At 39.1% G+C, this 17,779-nt stretch overlaps 1 protein-coding gene across 4 annotated transcripts in view; it reads left to right on the top strand.

Annotated features, from left to right (window-relative positions):
* Nucleotides 1-17,097, top strand: part of PTPDC1 (protein tyrosine phosphatase domain containing 1) — a 71,103-nt gene extending 54,006 nt beyond the window's left edge. The window contains exons 2-10 of one of the 4 annotated variants that reach the window (XM_010835969.1): nt 1,284-1,670; nt 2,153-2,324; nt 4,375-4,455; nt 4,684-4,802; nt 5,978-6,115; nt 7,827-9,082; nt 11,906-12,091; nt 14,203-14,313; nt 16,615-17,097. In XM_010835969.1, coding sequence (XP_010834271.1) covers nt 1,370-1,670; nt 2,153-2,324; nt 4,375-4,455; nt 4,684-4,802; nt 5,978-6,115; nt 7,827-9,082; nt 11,906-12,091; nt 14,203-14,313; nt 16,615-16,731 — 2,481 coding nt within the window. In that variant the 5' untranslated portion in view covers nt 1,284-1,369 and the 3' untranslated portion in view covers nt 16,732-17,097. The remainder of the gene's footprint in view (nt 1-1,283; nt 1,671-2,152; nt 2,325-4,374; nt 4,456-4,683; nt 4,803-5,977; nt 6,116-7,826; nt 9,083-11,905; nt 12,092-14,202; nt 14,314-16,614) is intronic. The other 3 variants (XM_010835965.1, XM_010835967.1, XM_010835968.1) reach the window with 3 other exon arrangements.
* Nucleotides 17,098-17,779: the final 682 nt, after the last annotated feature.

The following is a 17,779-nucleotide window of genomic DNA, read 5'->3' as shown; positions in this document are numbered from 1 at the left end:
CATTGCTGTTTACAAAATGATAGGGGCAGGGTGCTACACTTGAATTTAGACACCAAATTGAGCTGCTGTATCTTATTTGACAAAACATATCCATTTGGAGAAATGGGGGTGTGTTTTAAAAAGAGCAAGTTTTAAAGCATTATTAATTATTAAAATAGAACATAACAAAGCAAAGAGCCCTATCTGTGATAATGGTTTGTTTCCATCTGCACATGGCCAGAATACCATTTGGAGAAACAGAAAGAGAAAAAGACAAGGGGGTGGGGTGAGGGTGTTGCAGTTTGACATTAACAAGAGAGGAGGCGGACAATGGGTGGTTGTTACAGTTTCTGTGTTCTTTATATCCTTTATCCTCAAGTTGCAACCTCCCCCTCATCCAGTTCCTTTAAAAAATGTGATACTTAGTGGATTTTCTTCCTATGTCTCTGCCAAGACATTATAGAAGCTTCTCTTTTCCCCTTAGTCAGCAACAAAAGACACAAAAGCATGTCTTTTGAGTTTTTGAGGGCTGTAGTTATGACTGCTTTAACTATCCAATAACCAAGAATTGGATTTTCACATTCTGAAAATAGAAATATGAAAATAAATGTCTTTTGGTTAGTATACCAGCCCTCAAGATGTCTTTATTTCTTCTATCCAAGCATTTCTTAAGTTGTTCTATAAAATAATAGAGGGTTTTGTCTTCCAAGGTGGCCCACTGATAAAGGGTCTACCTTCAGTGCAGGAGATGTGAGTTCAGTCCCTGGGTCAGGAAGATTCCCTGGAGAAGGAAATGGCAGTGCACTCCAGTATTCTTGCCTGGGAAATCCCATGGACAGAGGAGCCTGGCAGGGTATAGTTCATGAGACTGTGAAAGAGTCAGATATGATATAGCAACTAAACAAAAAATAGAGGGATTTTTGGTTTTGAAAAATTATGTTTTAATAATGTTAGAGATATCTAATATGTCCCACTTTATTACAATTAACTTTTTATCTGCCCTTTTCCAGAGAGGAGTAGAAAGAGAATATTTTTCAAAATGTTCAGAGAATAGATATGAACGGAAGAACAAAATTTAGGTATTTTAATAATGTGTGTGTTTGCATCATAAAGAGATTTTTCTAAATTCATTACAATATTTTAGATACAATTCTCTGAGCAGTCAGATCTTTTTGAAGGTATTTGAGAAACAGTAGAAAAGTCACATTTTAGGTATAATCTATTTAAAATACATGTTATTCTTCCCTATATTTGAACAATCTGTTCAAAACACAATCCATTCATAAGGGATTTTGCTTGTACAGATCTGAGTGGGAATCAGTACTTTCTTTGTTTGTCACTATGGAAACAAGTCAGCCTATCCTGAACAGCGGTTAGATCACGCAGAGTGATGCTCACATCTCAGTGCAACTTCATCATGGAGCAGGCTGGCGCTGACATCTCGCCTCCAGCTCTTCCCTCCTGGAAGCCCAGCACCATGCAGGATCCACCCCGGAGGCTCTCCGCTGTGCCATTCCTCAGCTCCTTTTTTGAGGGTCGTCGCCACTCTGCCTCCGACCCTATCCTGCGGCTGCAGCAGGGGCGGCGCAGCTCTGCTGCCAAGGTGCTGTCCTCGTCCTCTCTCCAGGTGATGGTGGCCATGTCCTCTGTCAGCTGTGCTGAGAGAAACCCAACTTGCCCCGAGAGAAAAAGTAAAGCTCCTTTTCTTCTTAAAGATTGACACACCTTTGAGTTTAAATATAATGATTGTGAAGAAGCTATGCTGTGTTTATACCTTTAAAAATTTTGAGAATTCTACATTATACTTATTGTCTGTTATGCTAAGAGATTCAGTAGACATGTAATAGATAAAAATGCTTGAATGTTTTATGTTTTTTTCATTAAAAATGTAGTTCTTGTGTAAAACTCATTTCTTTGTAGAAGATCTGCTGTAACAGTTTCTTCCTTTTCATTACCAGTACCCCATATGGAGATTCTTGTGTGCAAAGGCCTTTTCTGAAGTAAAGGATAGTGTACTTATATGAAAGGGAAACAGTTTTATTCCTGACAAAAAGAAGGGGATTTAGCACCAACTTGTCATATGCAATCCTGAGAGAAATTGGAAGCTCTTTCCCTTGTTACTGTTCCATTTGAAGAGTAGGATTTTAAATCTTCCCTTCTTCGTATGTTCTAGGAAATTCAGGACGTCCAACGCCAAAATATACAAAAGTTGGAGAGCGTTTGCGGCATGTCATTCCTGGACACGTGGCCTGTTCTATGGCATGTGGTGGCAAAGCTTGCAAGTATGAAAATGCAGCCCGCTGGAGTGAACAGGAACAAGCTGTTAAAGGGATCTACTCGTCCTGGTAAGTGATTCTGTCAGTCTTTGATAGCTCCCACCTACTGCTAAGTAGGAAAAGGAAATGGAGGTATAGGTGATGGCCAGAGGCAGTAGCCAGTAGAAGAAGAAATGTGGGATTTTTAAGTCAGAGGACCTCTGACTTACCTTCCATCCCTGGCTTCCCCTCTTGACAATCTGGCCTACTCACAGGCACTCTGAACCACAGTTTCCTCATCTGTAAAATGGAAATAATAAAACCAACCCTTTAGGATTATTTTTTTTAATAAAGTAGAATGTTGTAGGTAAAGTATCTTAAAGAATTGGTAACTAGATAGATTTTAAATTTCAGAGATTTCTATAAACAATTAAAATATTCAGCTATAAATTTGAGAAATTACGAGGTATACAGGTAGTTTTTCACTTTCATGCAGGTGAACTTTAGCCTCATTTTTATTTTGTTCCTGTATTCTGTATAAAAGGATACATTTTCATACAAATACATACACTTCCAGTCTGCCTCAGTAGAGGGTGGTATAAGTTGTCAGTTTAGTAAATGATGTAAAATGCTTTCATTGTTTATGGTATGTAAGTGTAATTCATTCATTATTGAATCATGCTATTTTTATTATTACTAGCAAATTGTCAAGTATACCTTTTTTGATATAGTGATACCTCTGAAAAATTCTGATATTTAAAACCATATTTGGAATGCACTAAGAGGAATTCACTATTTAAAGAACTCTGCTGGTGAATCATTTTATAAAGTAAGAATCCATTTACAAATTAGGTATTTGTCAGCCAGTTTACTAAGCTCCAGCCCTGTATTTTTCATATTGGATGTGTTGGGTACATGTGTAGTGTTATAGTCTGGGATCCACTGTCACTACCTTCATCACTACTTTTTTAGAGTGTCATGAAAAAAGCAAACACTACTCCTGAGATGTGGTCAGACACATATATTTATAATAATGCAGCTTAAGGTCACATTAATATTTCTGGTTTATTGTTGACTAAACTATCTTGTTTTCACTTCTGCTGCTTTCACATTACATCTCTCCTAATCTTACACTAAGTGCTATTAAATTTGGGGGATCCCAAACCTTCATGGTTCCCTGTTTTTAGATATTGCCCCAGGCACGAGAGATGGTATCTTTCTGAATCCTGACCTGCTCATCTGATGTCTCTGTTACTCCTCTCAGGTTCTTGTAACCCACAACTTGTGACAGTCTGTCTTAGGTATCTTTCACCAGACCACTGGCGGGAAATCTGATCAAAACAGAGGGAAGTTAGAGCCCTAGTGAGAATGACAGCCATTTACTGGGCCTCTATCCATTTGTACACTCGGTAAACATCCATTTGGTTACAGGCCAGTCACAGTGCTAGACATTTTCAAATTATTATGCTCATAAAACCCTTTTAAGTAGGCATTGTTAGTGTCATGTTATTGGTAAGGAATTGAAGTCCAGAGAGACTAAGTAATTTGCTGCACAGCTGGAAAATAGAAAAGCCAGCATTTGAAACCAGGCCTGAGTGACTCCAAAGTGATATTTTTTTTCTAAATTACAATAACTCAGCATTTATTCATAACCACATGCCAGAATTTATGCTAAAAGACTTTATACTCATCATATTGAATTCTCACACCAACCCTATGAGGCAGGCATTATTACCCTCACTCAACACATTAGATAATTGAGGTACAGATAACTATGTAACTAAAAATACCTCCCAGCTGGCCCTCCTCATTTAGTCAGTAACCTCTGGATAACTAATCCAGGATGTTATTTTGCTGCCAGTTGAGGTTTCTCCATCATTCTGTTATGTCCTCTAGAATCTCATCAAAGTCCTTGAAGATACTTTGCTGGAGCCCATAAATACATTATGTTCTGGAATTGTTTCCAGGGGTTTAAGAAGTGAGGGTTTCTTAGAGTCCTAATCATAATACAGAATTGAAGCCAGATTTGTATAAGGAGATTCTTATCTTACAGTATTGTTGAAATCATAGAAAAAGTAAGGGCTTGAAATCTTGCTTTCTCAGTTCTGTGCATTTCATCAGTCCCTCCTCCCATCTGTAGGGTCACTGATAATATCCTGGCCATGGCACGCCCATCCACTGAGGTCCTGGAGAAGTTCTGTATCATTGAGCAGTTCCGAAGGTAAATGTTGCATGTTTACACACTGTAATAAGCCAGCTTATGTCTTCTTTTCCACTGCTTTTGACTTAAAATAGAAAAGTGCTTTCATTTTACCAACAGAAATGTGAGGAACTTATTTCAAGTAAGACAAAGTTGTAAGAGTAGTTAATGTTCATTAATACCAAAAATGGTTATTTTTTGTTAACACTGCCTCCCCAATATGACTAATTTTTTTCTTTTCCCTTTAAGCCACGGCATAAAAAGTATCATTAACCTGCAGCGTCCTGGTGAGCATGCCAGCTGTGGGAACCCTCTGGAACAAGAAAGTGGCTTCACATACCTTCCTGAAGCTTTCATGGAGGCAGGCAGTAAGTCCTTCCAACCTCCTCTCCATACATTACCAAGGACAGAACTCAGAGACTTTTGTCTGCTCAGTTCTTAGGTTAAAAAGGTGATGGAAACAAAGTTCATGCATAGTAGTAAGGCTTCTGAAAAGTGAAGATGAGATAACTTTGTCTTTAAATATCTTATTTAGTATTGGTGTTGAAAGTAAAGAAAGTACACAATTTCTTTTTTCCTGTGAGAGAGATCTTGAGTGGAGACCTTGTAGAAATAATACCTGCATAATTAACATAAACAGTATGTCAGACCTGTCATCTCATTTAATCCTTAAAGCATTCATGTAATATAGTTGTTCTGAGACTTCCCTGATGGTCCAGTGGCTAAGACTGTGCTCCCAATGCAGGGGGCCTGGGTTCCACCCCTGGTCAGGGAAGTAGATCCCACATGCTGCAACCAAGACCCAGCACAGCCAAATAAATAAATGAACTTTTAACTATATATATATATATATATATAGTTGTTGTGCTTCACATATGAGGTCACACAGACTGAGGAAGTTCTGACTTGCCCAGGATTACACAACTTAAACATAGCAACAGGATTAGAACCCAGGACTTATTTGTGTTTTTACCTACCGCATAGCTCTAACCTGTGGGTAGGATGTGGGGATTCTGTATGTGACAAGTCCAGAAGCTCTGAGTCACAGGAGCTTCAGCATAGAATCCACTGAACATGTGTCATTGACACCAAGCTGGAAAGTATCAACCTGTGCCACTTCTACAACTTGAAGTTCATGCTAGCTTTTTATCCCACTAGTTAGAAAAATCTATATGTACCACCTCATGTCATTTATCAGTCAGTCAGACAGGTTTCAGTGCTTAAACAAGGTTGCATGCTTTCCCTCCATGGTAGAGTAATTTTGGCATAGGTTATCAACTTTAATTTATAATCCTGCTTTTCATTAATTATTTCTGAGTTTCAGCAGGAAATGAGTTAAATAACACAGAATATGCTTTTTAAGAAATGCTAACAGTAAATTTACTGGAAATGGGAAAAGCCTGTTATTTTAGGTCTACATATCTAGTGAGATCTGCATGTTTTACAGCTGTATACTTTTCATGACTTCAGTCAGTTTTTTCAAATGTCTTTGCAAGTATTTCTCCTACATGTTGATTTCTTCTTGTTCTTTCTCATTGTCCAGTTTATTTCTACAACTTTGGATGGAAGGATTATGGTGTAGCATCCCTTACCACCATCTTAGATATGGTGAAGGTGATGACATTTGCCTTACAAGAAGGAAAAGTAGCTATCCATTGTCATGCAGGGCTTGGTCGAACAGGTAAATTCTAGTGGGTGGTTTTATTGCCTTTCTGTGTATTTAAACATATAAGGAAAAATATTTCCTAGTTCTTAAGGATAGTTTTCATATTCCTATCAAAGGTTTGGAGTCAAATGGAACAAGTCAATAAAAGATACTTGAAATATCTTAAATAGATAGTTTCAGTGACCATATATCCATGAGAGTATTTTTTGAATGATTTAGAGTTAAAACTGCATCGTATTGAGAAATAGGTGGGTTTCCATAGCTAGCTGAATGACCTTTCTGATTTTCTTCTTTCAAGGAAAAAAGTCAATACTTTTGTTTTTAATACATAAGTCTTTTTAAAATTTTATCTTCCTAAACCAAAATAATAATGGAAATAGCAAGCATTGTTTCATCCAATAATCTTTTTAAGTTGTTAGCAACACTGTAAGTTTTGAAGGAGGTTAATTTGCTGTATCTAGTAAGTGATAGGACCATGATTTAAAGCCACAGCTACAAGGATTTTGTTTATAGAGTCTTAACTGTGCCTAAATTATGTATAAAAATAAATGATTTTACTTTAAAATGCAGCAGAATATCAGTGCAATGCCGAAACTAGGGCACAAAAAGGATGGAATCTTCCTTAGTCATCTAATCCAACCAGACACCAGAGTTTGACTCTGTTTACAATGTACCCATGCACTTACCACTGGCCTTCCCACTTACTGGGGAGCATCTTCAGATGGGGACATAGTTCTGCTCCAGATGGTCAGCTCTCATGGTTGAGCCAAGATCTCATTGTTCTAGGGATTCCATGTGATAATTCTGCAGATATATCATGCTTACCCTAAAGAACTGCCTTATCCTAGTGAGAAAGATATGTTGGACCTTACCTCATACTAGGAAAACAGGCATTTTTCAGAGGTTCTGATTTTCACATGTAATGAGATTCAGAAACTTCGTGAATCACACAGGTATCTTTTGATTTGCCTTTTGATGTTAATTAACTATTGTATTTAAATTAATTTATCACCTTTTTATTATTCATTTCAGTTTAGTATTAATGATAGTACATAGTTTTTACACGGTTAATGTGGTCTTCCTTAATATTAAGTACTTATAGAAAAGTATCTGTGGTCTGGAGGAAAATATATATTAGTTTAGGCATTAGTTTAGTCTTAAAGAAGAAACTTCAAGAGACAAAATAGATTGTGAAAATGAATAGTCACCAAAGATAAAAATACCCAAGTGGGAAAAATGCAGGTCTGGAATGTGCCACCAATTGATGTCAAAGCTGAAAGGGGTGGGAAGTTCTAAACAGAATGTACAGAGTGATTGAATAGAAATTTTTAAGAACTGTTCAGAGTGGAAAGCAGTATTGGCTTCCTTCCATGTTGGAGTTAGGCATAATGAGGGTAAATGAACCAGGTCATCAGTTCATTCAGTCATTGCCCTCCACACTCAGCCATCCTCCCTTACTCCACACCTACTCAGGTTCACTGTGACAGTGCTTGTGCTTGCCCTGGGGTACAGAGGTAACCAAGGGTTCTAAGTCAAGGGGAGGGTTACCACAGAGACAAGTAAATAGGTGAACCCCTGTACCAAAAGTTTAAAAGTTATCATTGTTCTTAAAATGTTCCTCTATATATATGGTTTCCTAATACATATTCAAATTTTAAAATCATCAAAGAGTATAAATAAAAATATAAATTTTTCTCATACCAATCTTCATTTCTTCACTGTTTAGGTGTTTTAATAGCATGTTACTTAGTTTTTGCAACAAGAATGACTGCTGACCAAGCAATTATATTTGTTCGGGCAAAGCGACCTAATTCCATACAAACTCGAGGACAGCTACTCTGTGTAAGGGAATTTACTCAGTTTCTGATTCCTCTTCGCAATATATTCTCTTGCTGTGACCCCAAGGCACATGCTGTTACCTTAGCACAGTATCTCATTCGTCAGCGGCATCTGCTTCATGGATATGAGGCACGACTTCTGAAACATATACCAAAAATTATCCACCTTGTTTGCAAATTGCTGCTGGACTTAGCTGAGAACAGGCCAGTGGTGACAGAAGAAGTGGCAGACATACCTGGCCTCTCAGCTGAAATTGAAAAAACTGTTTCTGAGATGATCACAAGGCAGCTGGATAAGGAGTTACTGAGACATGACAGTGATGCATCAGACTCTTTCACCCCCAATGCAGTAGTGATGGATTTTGAGAATCAGGATGTGGTTCTTTCCAGTGAGCAGGAGTTGGACCCTCTTTGGAAGAGGCGGAATGTCGAGTGTCTTCAGCCCCTGGCTCATCTGAAAAGGCAGCTCAGCTACAGTGATTCAGATTTAAAAAGGGCCGAGTCGCTTCTGGAGCAAGGGAGGACTCCGTGGACGGTGCCTGCCCAAGCCTTGCTTTGCCATAATCCCAGGCAGCAGAAGCACATAAGCCGTTGTTACTCCCCACAGTCTCCACAGCTAGATTTAAATAAGGAAACGCTGGTCCGCAATACATTTTCTTTCTGGAATCACACTAAATTTGGAGTCCCAGAGGGACTCAAAGATGATGGGTCATCAATTTTCCATAGGACGAGCATTCCAAAGGAAGTACAGCGAAGTAGAACCTTCTCTTCAGGAATTTCAGATTCATACAACCCTGGGGAACCAGTCACACCAAACTTTGCAAATATTCCTAAGGGACCAAACTCTTCTCAACAGAAAGTGTACCACTGTGAGTGTGAAAGTCATGGTGGTTGTGGCCCAAGCTCTGTTGCAGAGGATGGTGAGACTTGCCGCCGCCCTGTGGACTGTGGGTCCAGTCCCAAAGCACAGTTCTTGGGGAATGAAACTCAGAACAGCAAATACCTGTCTGAAGTTGCTGCACATATGCCTTTACAGTCTGAGTTGAGTGTTGAAGCAAGGAGAATACTGGCAGCCAAAGCCCTGGCAAATTTAAATGAGATTGCAGAAAAGGAGGAAGTGAAAAAGAAAGTAGAAATGTGGCAGGTATTTGAATTTCATTCAATTATTTATGAGTAGGAAATATTTTTGTCAGAGCAAAAGTAATACACTTTCCCAAGTTCATTTGTTTTCAGGAATTTGAAGACATGTTGGTATAATACATAACCTTTGAACGTCGTTACTCAACTGTAATACCAAATTGCTGTCATTGAAATAACAGACACAGGTCTCTTGTATAGGTTCACTTCAGTCTCTGTGAAAGAAAGCACTTACTGTTTAGCACTCGTCAGGGTGCTTGACTGAACATGGCAGTGGTAGTGATTGATGACCATAGTTTCCTTCTTCCTTGCTGGGCCTGTGGGACTGATGGCCAGATGGATAGACAACTGTAGGAACTGACCTGAAGCATCTCTAACCTGAGCCCTAGCAGGAAACCACACTTTGAGAACCCCGAGCTGAGAGATAAAATGAAATAGAGACAATTCTTTCCCAAAGCTCATTAACCCAAGTATCAAGTAAGGACAGAAGGATGAGTGATGAATGCTGACTGCTCAGCAATCCCTCCCCAGTCCACCCAAACAAGGCAGGTGTTAGATTCCAGAGAGCAAATGGGAGTGGCCACAGAGCCCCTTTGTCCACTGGTTTTATCTGAGATTGAGTCCCTGAGTTCTATTTCTTGGCTTTTACTTAAATTAGAATATGACATTTTAAACTTTAACATTGTTTTGTGTTGTACTTTCATGAGGGAGCAGTCTTAAATCATGCTCTCTGCCTAGAATGAGCAGCTGATTAGAGAAAAGACAGGCCTTATAAACCTAGTTATGGTAAACTGCCCAAATGTGGGGCTGACCTGGGGAGGCCTGGCTCAGTGATATTGGCTTGTTAGCCCAAAATGTACCATGAATTATTTGTAGCTGCTTTTCCATCTCCTACCACTAATCAAGCAAGGTGTGTACACTTTCCAGGAGGTCAGGCCTTCCAGACGCAGAGGCAAGAAGAGGAGGCATGGAGCCTGCCTTCACTCACAACTATTTGACAGGAGGAGAGCACTTCCACGCATGATTTTTTCATCAGAATTGTAGTGTTTTGCTTAATCAGTAGTTAAATGTATTGCTGTCTTCCAACATGAAATATTTTCTTTATTTTGTACTCCAAGCTGAACAGGCATTCCACTCAGTGGGCAGGTCTCCTCCGTCTAACTGAGCCACAGTAGCTAGCGGCAGGACCTCCGGTTTCAGGCTTGACAGCTCACCACCCCATCGTGGGTCTGCCCCACATGACCAAACTATTTGAACACATAATATATACAAAAGCATTTTCTAGATGTAGATACAACTCTATCCTTTGGATAGGTTTGCCTTTTTTCCTTTCTGAATTTTATTGTGGGTCTTTCAGTAATAAAGAAAATCAGTTGAATTCTGTGCACCCCTAAGGCCCTTTCACATTGTTTCATGTGATTTTCACAGTAATCCTGTGAGACAGATGATACTATTTACAAATTCTTTGTTAATCTTTCAGTACTTACGAAGTAAGTATCACAGGTGGGAAAACTCACAGAGGTCAAGGGATGTGCTTGAGGTCATGTGGTCTGAATATAGCAGAGCCAGGATACAGTTCATGTGTTTAATACTTTACATCATCCCTGATGTTTTTCCTAGCCCCATTGGAAATTTTCAGAAAACAGCAATGATGTAATGGCCATTTTACTAAGAGGGTCTGTAAGTCATGTCGTTTGTGCAATAACATAAAATTGAATAAAAGCTACTCTGCTATGTACATGATCTATGAGATATGAAGGACTATGCGTAACTAAAAGTTTGGGCTTATTTATGAGAAAATAAAGAGAAACCAGTGCTGGAGGACCCTGATAGCATGAGAAAAACATCACAGACTGGGGTAGAGCAGATCTGGGTCGGGAATGTGCTCTCTTAGTTTGGGCTCCTGGGAAAGTCACTTCTTCTTTTATGAGCCTCCCAGTACGTTCATCAGTAAAGGGAACCTCCATGCTGGGTTGCTATAAGAAGCAGAGAAAAGTCTTGTGTCATCATTCCTGTCATACTACAAGTTTTCTATAAATATTAGATTGGGTGAATGAATGAATGGTGGTAATTATTCTGCTTATTACTATTGCAAACATGTATTTTATTTATTAAAACATAAATCTGAACCCTCTCAAAATTAAAAATAGTTACCTTACTTTCCCCCCTACTCTCTGTGAGGTAAAGTTTTAAAATCTCCTTAAATTATCTCCAGGCATTTGGAGTATTGGCAAAATTTCCTAGTTGTTTTACCCTATCAAATTCAGAATGCAGAACTTGTTAAATTTTACATGGGATTCTAAAAAGGAATTTGAAAGAAATAGGTTATATATACCACATTTATTAACTTTTTGGCACTTTTATACTTTTCTTTTACCATTCAACTTCCTTGCAGTAAATATTTGTTTTGTTCTAAGGAGCCTGAAAAGAAAGGTTCCTTCTTGAATTGTTTCTGTGGTTTCTGAATGAAATGGAGAACTCTGGTTAACTAAGCCTTCTCAGTATCAGGAGCTTTAACAGCCCTCTCAGTTTATTCACCCCACCAGTGGGGTGGGGATGAATTTCACAAAGGGAAACTGAGGCTTAGAGAAATCAAATGTCTTAGCCCAGGGTACTGAGTGAAAGTGGGACCACTGGGAGGGGTTCCAGTCCCCACCTCAGAGCCTGAGGCTTCACTCTCCTGGAGAGCCTAGGGCTCATCAGATATCACAGCATGCCTCCCTGCCCTCCTCTCCCTCGCTTTGTCTCTCTCTCTCTCTGTACCTTTCCCTCCTCTCTTGTCCTGTCCACTCTCCTTTCTCTTTCTTTTTCTTTCTCCTTCCCTTTTTAGAAAGAACTAAATTCCCGAGACGGAGCTTGGGAAAGAATATGTGGCGAAAAGGATCCTTTCATCCTGTGCAGTTTGATGTGGTCTTGGGTGGAGCAGCTAAAGGAGCCTGTGATAACCAAAGAGGACATGGACATGTTGGTTGACAGATGTGCAGATGCCTCGGAAGCACTGTTCTTATTAGAAAAGGTAAAACAGCTGTTGAACACTTGATGAAGTTAACTGAGGCCCTCAGTACAAGTTTTAAACACTAAAAATAACCATTAAAAAAGAGGACTCACACAGAACTCCATATTGAGGTCTAATTTAAAATTTTCCAAGGTAAGGGAAGAAATGCATCCCCAATATAAACATTCAGAAGATACTAAAGTAAAATGGGAAAATACCCATAACTCCAGGTTCAGTTCAGTTCAGTCACTCAGTCGTGTCAGACTCTTTGTGACCCCATGAACTGGAGCATGCCAGGCCTCCCTGTCCATTACCAACTCCCGGAGTTCACCCAAACTCATGTCCATTGAGTCGGTGATGCCATCCAGCCATCTCATCCTCTGTCGTCCCCTTCTTCTCCTGCCTTCAATCTTTCCCAACATCAAATGAGTCAGGAGAGCTACTTTAAACATTTTCATTGAAACATTTTCAAGTTTTTTTCTTTCAGTCTTATCAACACATATGTTAACTTGGTAAAAATTATTTCACGTAAAATGTTATACTTCATTTTGCTCAAAATTATAATATGGATGTTTTTCCATGTGTTTTTCATAAATGTAAACTTAAATGGGTAGATAATGCTCTAACATGAGATATGCTATAACTAATCACTTTCTCATTTTCAGGTGTTTATTTCTACTTATTTACTATGAGCATATAATGTGACTAACTGAAGTGCGTTGGAATATACATTCATTTGTATGTCTTTAAAAAGGGTGTGTGTCACATATACATTTATGTGTATAATTTTGTATATATAAAATATAGAAGGAAAAATAAGGAACTGATAGTAATGGTTGACTTTAGAGAATAGTAATAGGAGTCAGTGGATCTAGAAAGCAAGAGAGACTTTTCATTGTAGATTCTTTTATACAATTTAATATTTTTAACCGTGTAGAGATAGTAAATTTTCATCTATAAATAGGATTTGTTTTGTTTTAGGAAACAATGTTACCTCATAATCAGCTTGAGTAATCTGCTATGCTGTGGTATAAACATTTCATTGCTTCCAAACTTCTGCTACGAACTATTGCTTAATATAGACACACAGAGATACACACCGGCATTTGTGCACAGTTGTGTGATGCCCATGAGCACTTGAATGACAGAGATGAATCCAGAGCAGGGATAAGGAAGGCAGTTAACTTTCACTGACTGGGTGGCAGTGGGCCAGGCCCTTGCTGGGTCATAATTTCTGTTTTCACCTTTGTTCATCTCCATCGCTCAGAGAGGTAGGGGCCCGACTTTTCAGAAGAGGGAATGCGAAGCAGTCTGCCCACAGCACGCAGCCTGTGTCAGAGCAAGATACAAACTCTGGCACCAAGGTCCTGTACTTTTCTGTCTCGTGCTATTTCCACAGTATTCACTCCAGTCCTCACATGCAGGGTGTTTACATTATTTAGAGTTTTGATACAGATCACTGTAATGATAATTTGTGATCGCATGTTTTTCTGCATTTCAGATTATGTCCTTGGAGTAGATTTTCAGAAGTAAAATTAGTGACTCAGTGGACAGGGTGTGTTGGATGCAAATTGCTCCAGTGATAGGGTTTTTCCTTTGCTTCTCCAAAGGAAACAACCCTTAGGAGTTAAGCTGGGGACACATTCTTCAGGAACCTTTCCCCTTATGCTTTAGCATGTTCCTGGAGGGCTGTGGTGGTCTTTCTTCTTCTGTCCTTCCCCATTCAGTATTGTTTGCCACTGGCAAGACATGATGAAGGCACTGAGTGCTGAGTACTCAGCTGTCTAGTACACATACTGCTTGAGGTGCCAGACACTGAGTGTATGTGTCTAGAAACAGCAAGAATGAGTCATCTTCAGTACACTGCATGGAAGGCCTTTGATTAAAAATTGCACTTATCTACAGATTCAAGTATATTTTGTGTAATAAATAACCAGCTTTGATATTATCTCCTGAAAGCTGTTCAGATTAACGTGTAACAGTAAACACTGGTAGAGCCCTTGGTAGATAGTTTAGTATTTGAGGTAGTGAATACTTGATTGCAAACCAGTTCTTGGCTCAGCAGTTGTTTTGAGTTTATTTCTTGAGGCATTTTTCAGACAACTTGTTTGATTTCAATTTCTGCAAAACAGGGCCAGCAACAAACTATTCTTTGCGTGTTGCATTGCATAGTGAGCCTGCAGACGATTCCTGCAGACGTGGAGGAAGCTGTTCTTGCCCGCGCCATTAAAGCTTTCACTAAGGTGGGTTGCACTCCTCCTTCCCACTTCAGACCACAGTATAATCTTAGTAAATCAGAATCCAGAGGTTGTCATCCTTCTCTAAAATAAAACTTTTGGCCATGTTTCCCTTTAGTGGAAATATGTTTGACATTTCATGAAAGTTACAGACTTTTGGCTAAAAAATACCAGTTTCCTAACAATGATATAAGAAAAGGCTGAACCATGGGTTTTTTGAAGGAAAACTTTGAAACAAAGAACTTTTATGCAGAGAGACACAATTAAGTGTTGACGAAATATTTTAAAATCACGTGCCTAGTAGAATTCTAACCCTGGGAGAGAATCTTTTCTTCTTGAGCCAGTTCTACTTTGGGTCTGAACAAGAAACCGCCTATTGAGAATTTAACATGCAGCTTTGGCAGTTCAGTACCGTGTCTGGTTGGCAGATCCTAAGCAAAGTTTCCTTTACATGCACATCCTTTTGTCCTGCAGCAGTCTTTCCTGACTGAAGAAAGATGCCAGATTTCGTGCCAAGAGAAAAGGTTCCCCTCAGCTAATTTTTTTTGTGTTTCTTGTATGTGATACCAAAATATCATTAAACAAAGAACCCTGTTTTTTGATGACAGCATCTTTGGCAAACATTTATATTAATAGCAATTGTTATTTGTACTCATTTACCAATCTCTTTCCCCATCCACTTTTTCCAAAGTGATGTCCTTCTTACAGATTTCTTTGTTCCTCATCCAGAGCTTTTTTCTTCATCTAGAGCTTTACAGCACTAACCACTTTGTATCCTCTCAGTCAGTCTCTTTGTGACTATTTCCAGAGTTAGCACATCAAAACCAAATTATGTGATCTTTTACAACTGTGTTTATGTTTTCATAGACCCAGAGATTACCTGCTGTGTGGGGAGGGTTATGGTTTGGTGTGTAACAAAAGTACGCAGTTCAGGCCATTACTAATATTATTAAGTTTTGCAGATAGGATAGACAAAACAATGATTAAGATAAAGTTAAATTTCTGAATTTAATTAAAAATAAGTCCTTAATACTGGTCTCCCTGAAAGCAGTAGAAATTCTTTACAACTTCTATTGACCTTTTACAGCAATACTAATGAAAAGTTAAATATATTGGTTGTTCCAAACCTGTCTATAAAAATGTTAGAAGACTGTTCTTGGGTCTCTCCCCTTGTGTACAGTCTTAGGAATAGAGGCCCTGATAGCTTTTATTCCAGATTAGCTCGTGAAGGAAATCTGTGTAGCATCTGCTTCCAGTGTAATAGATGAGATTTCCTTCAGGCCACAGCTTAGCAGCCTTGGCACAGCTCCCTCATCAGACACTGGGGAATTCCTCAGCAGTGAGGCAGACTCCTTGCTTGTGTGGCCTCCACTTGTGTCCCCCTGCATCATCCCCAGGGGGCTTGGAAGGCAAGGGAACCCATGTGATTATGGAGCATGTGCTGCCTTGAGTCATAAAGTTGTTTGACCCAACACTGTCATGTCTTCTGCCAGTGTCCACAAGTTGTGTGAGACCCTTCCCAGCCCCCCTGGAGGGAACGGCCTTCCTGTCTCCCTCCAGAAGGGAAGGGATCACTGGTCAAGGAGTCCTGATCTTGGGAGTTGCACGTTTGGCAGTGGGAGTAGGGTGGAGGTGTGGTGATTGCCCTGGTTCTCTGTCCTAATGTCATTGCAACCCTGCAATACAGTGAACTTGGATAAGCAATCCAAATATGTGTCCATGGTGCCTTCCCACCAATGGGAAAGGAAATTAACTTTTACAGAGAGGTTTTTACATGTGTCATGCCCATGTTAGATTTTCCTATTTTGTACTCACGGAAATCCTAAGGAGATGGATGTTGTGATCTCCATTTTACAGAAAGGTTAGATATGACCCGAGGCTACAGTTGCTTACAGAGAGCTAGGCTTCCTATTCAGGTCACCTCAGTGCAACACTTAACCTGGTGTGCACTGTTTTAATAAGGAGACTTTTCCCTTAGGCCAGCCATGATTAGTCTCTGGATTCAAAACCCCCATCACACTCACTGTTGGCTTGCTTCAGGAGTACAGTATCTATCCAGACACTAGATTTAATTGTTTTAGTTTTCATTCGTAAGTTTAGTATTGACATAATTGGCAGTTCTAATATACTACTTTAATTTAAACTAATATGTGAACTGTATTGTGTGTCCTTATAAAATTGTATGTAATTTTGTTTGTAAGTCTTTGTTTTTCTCCACCCCCTTTCTTTTCTCCCAGAATAAAGACTGGTTATAGTATCCTGAATTCTTGTTATAGTATACTGAACATAAATTTTCTTTATCACTAGGTTAATTTTGATTCTGAAAATGGACCAATAGTCTACAACACCCTGAAGAAAATATTTAAGCACACACTGGAAGAAAAAAGAAAAATGACAAAAGATAACCCTGAGCCTGGCATTTAGTGACGCTGACTTTCCCTTCATGACTATTTCAGACTTGAAGATCTGGGTGGCATTTCTACTCATAGCTGAACAAATTGAAGTGTGGAACTGCTTCGTTTCATAGCACTTTATTTCAGATGCTCTCGGTTTGTGCTCAGAAATGCTTGTTCCTGTTTGGAGCAATTATTTATTTTAAAATATCCTTCAGTTACATTTTTATGTTAAAAAATTGCCATAAAGTCAGTGCCACTTCTTTTATTTATGTATTTATTTAACTGAATTAATATTGTTGTATTAATATTTTAAGAATGTGGTGTTTACATCCTTGTTCTTTTTTGACATTTTGGAAAAAGTTGACTCTTCTTTCCAAAACAATTATTTTATTGATGGAGCTCTTCTCTTTATTGATGGAATTATCTGTTTACCAAATAGATAATTTTAATAGTAAAACTTTACTGTGTATGCCCTGATACGTGACCTTCAGGAAGTCACCAAGTGTCTTAAACTGTAAGATATTTGTTATAAGAAGGCTATTGTTACAACATTTTAAAGGATTTTTTTTACATTTTTTGATTTTTTTGTTTTTCCTTTTTACAAATGTGGCAAAGAGTCTCAAATGTATTATTTTTGTGAGTGTTTTAGTTTTACGTTAAAGGATTGACAGTACAGTTTGGGACTTTTTACTGTGGGAAATAGGCTTGCTCTTTGTCAGGCTTCCTGACAACCTCACTGACCTCTGCTGTCACAGGCGGAAGGAACAGTTCTTAACACATCAAGCCTTATTCCCACTCTTCTGGGCTGTTGCTGAGCTGAGCAGCATCTTTACAGAGAAAGTAGGATCGGTGACAAGCAGTGCAGGAAGCTGCAAGACTCCAGCAGAACTGTCTTACAGGGGCGGCCTCCATAGCCACAGCCACTCCCCAGAGGCAGTTCTGTTCATGCTGACATTGTGATAGCATGAGCCCCAGCCCACGCGTCCTAAGTCTACTGTTTCATAGACCCAGTTGCCTCAGGGCTTTATCTTTGGTTGCTTTTCTGTGAGAATTTAGATGTTTAAATTGAATTTGAC

Source organism: Bison bison, unplaced genomic scaffold, assembly GCF_000754665.1.
Source record: "Bison bison bison isolate TAMUID 2011002044 unplaced genomic scaffold, Bison_UMD1.0 scf7180017864057, whole genome shotgun sequence".
Lineage (NCBI taxonomy): Eukaryota > Metazoa > Chordata > Mammalia > Artiodactyla > Bovidae > Bison > Bison bison.
The sequence above is the reverse complement of the archived record's forward strand: the minus strand, read 5'-3'. Positions and strand labels throughout refer to the sequence as shown.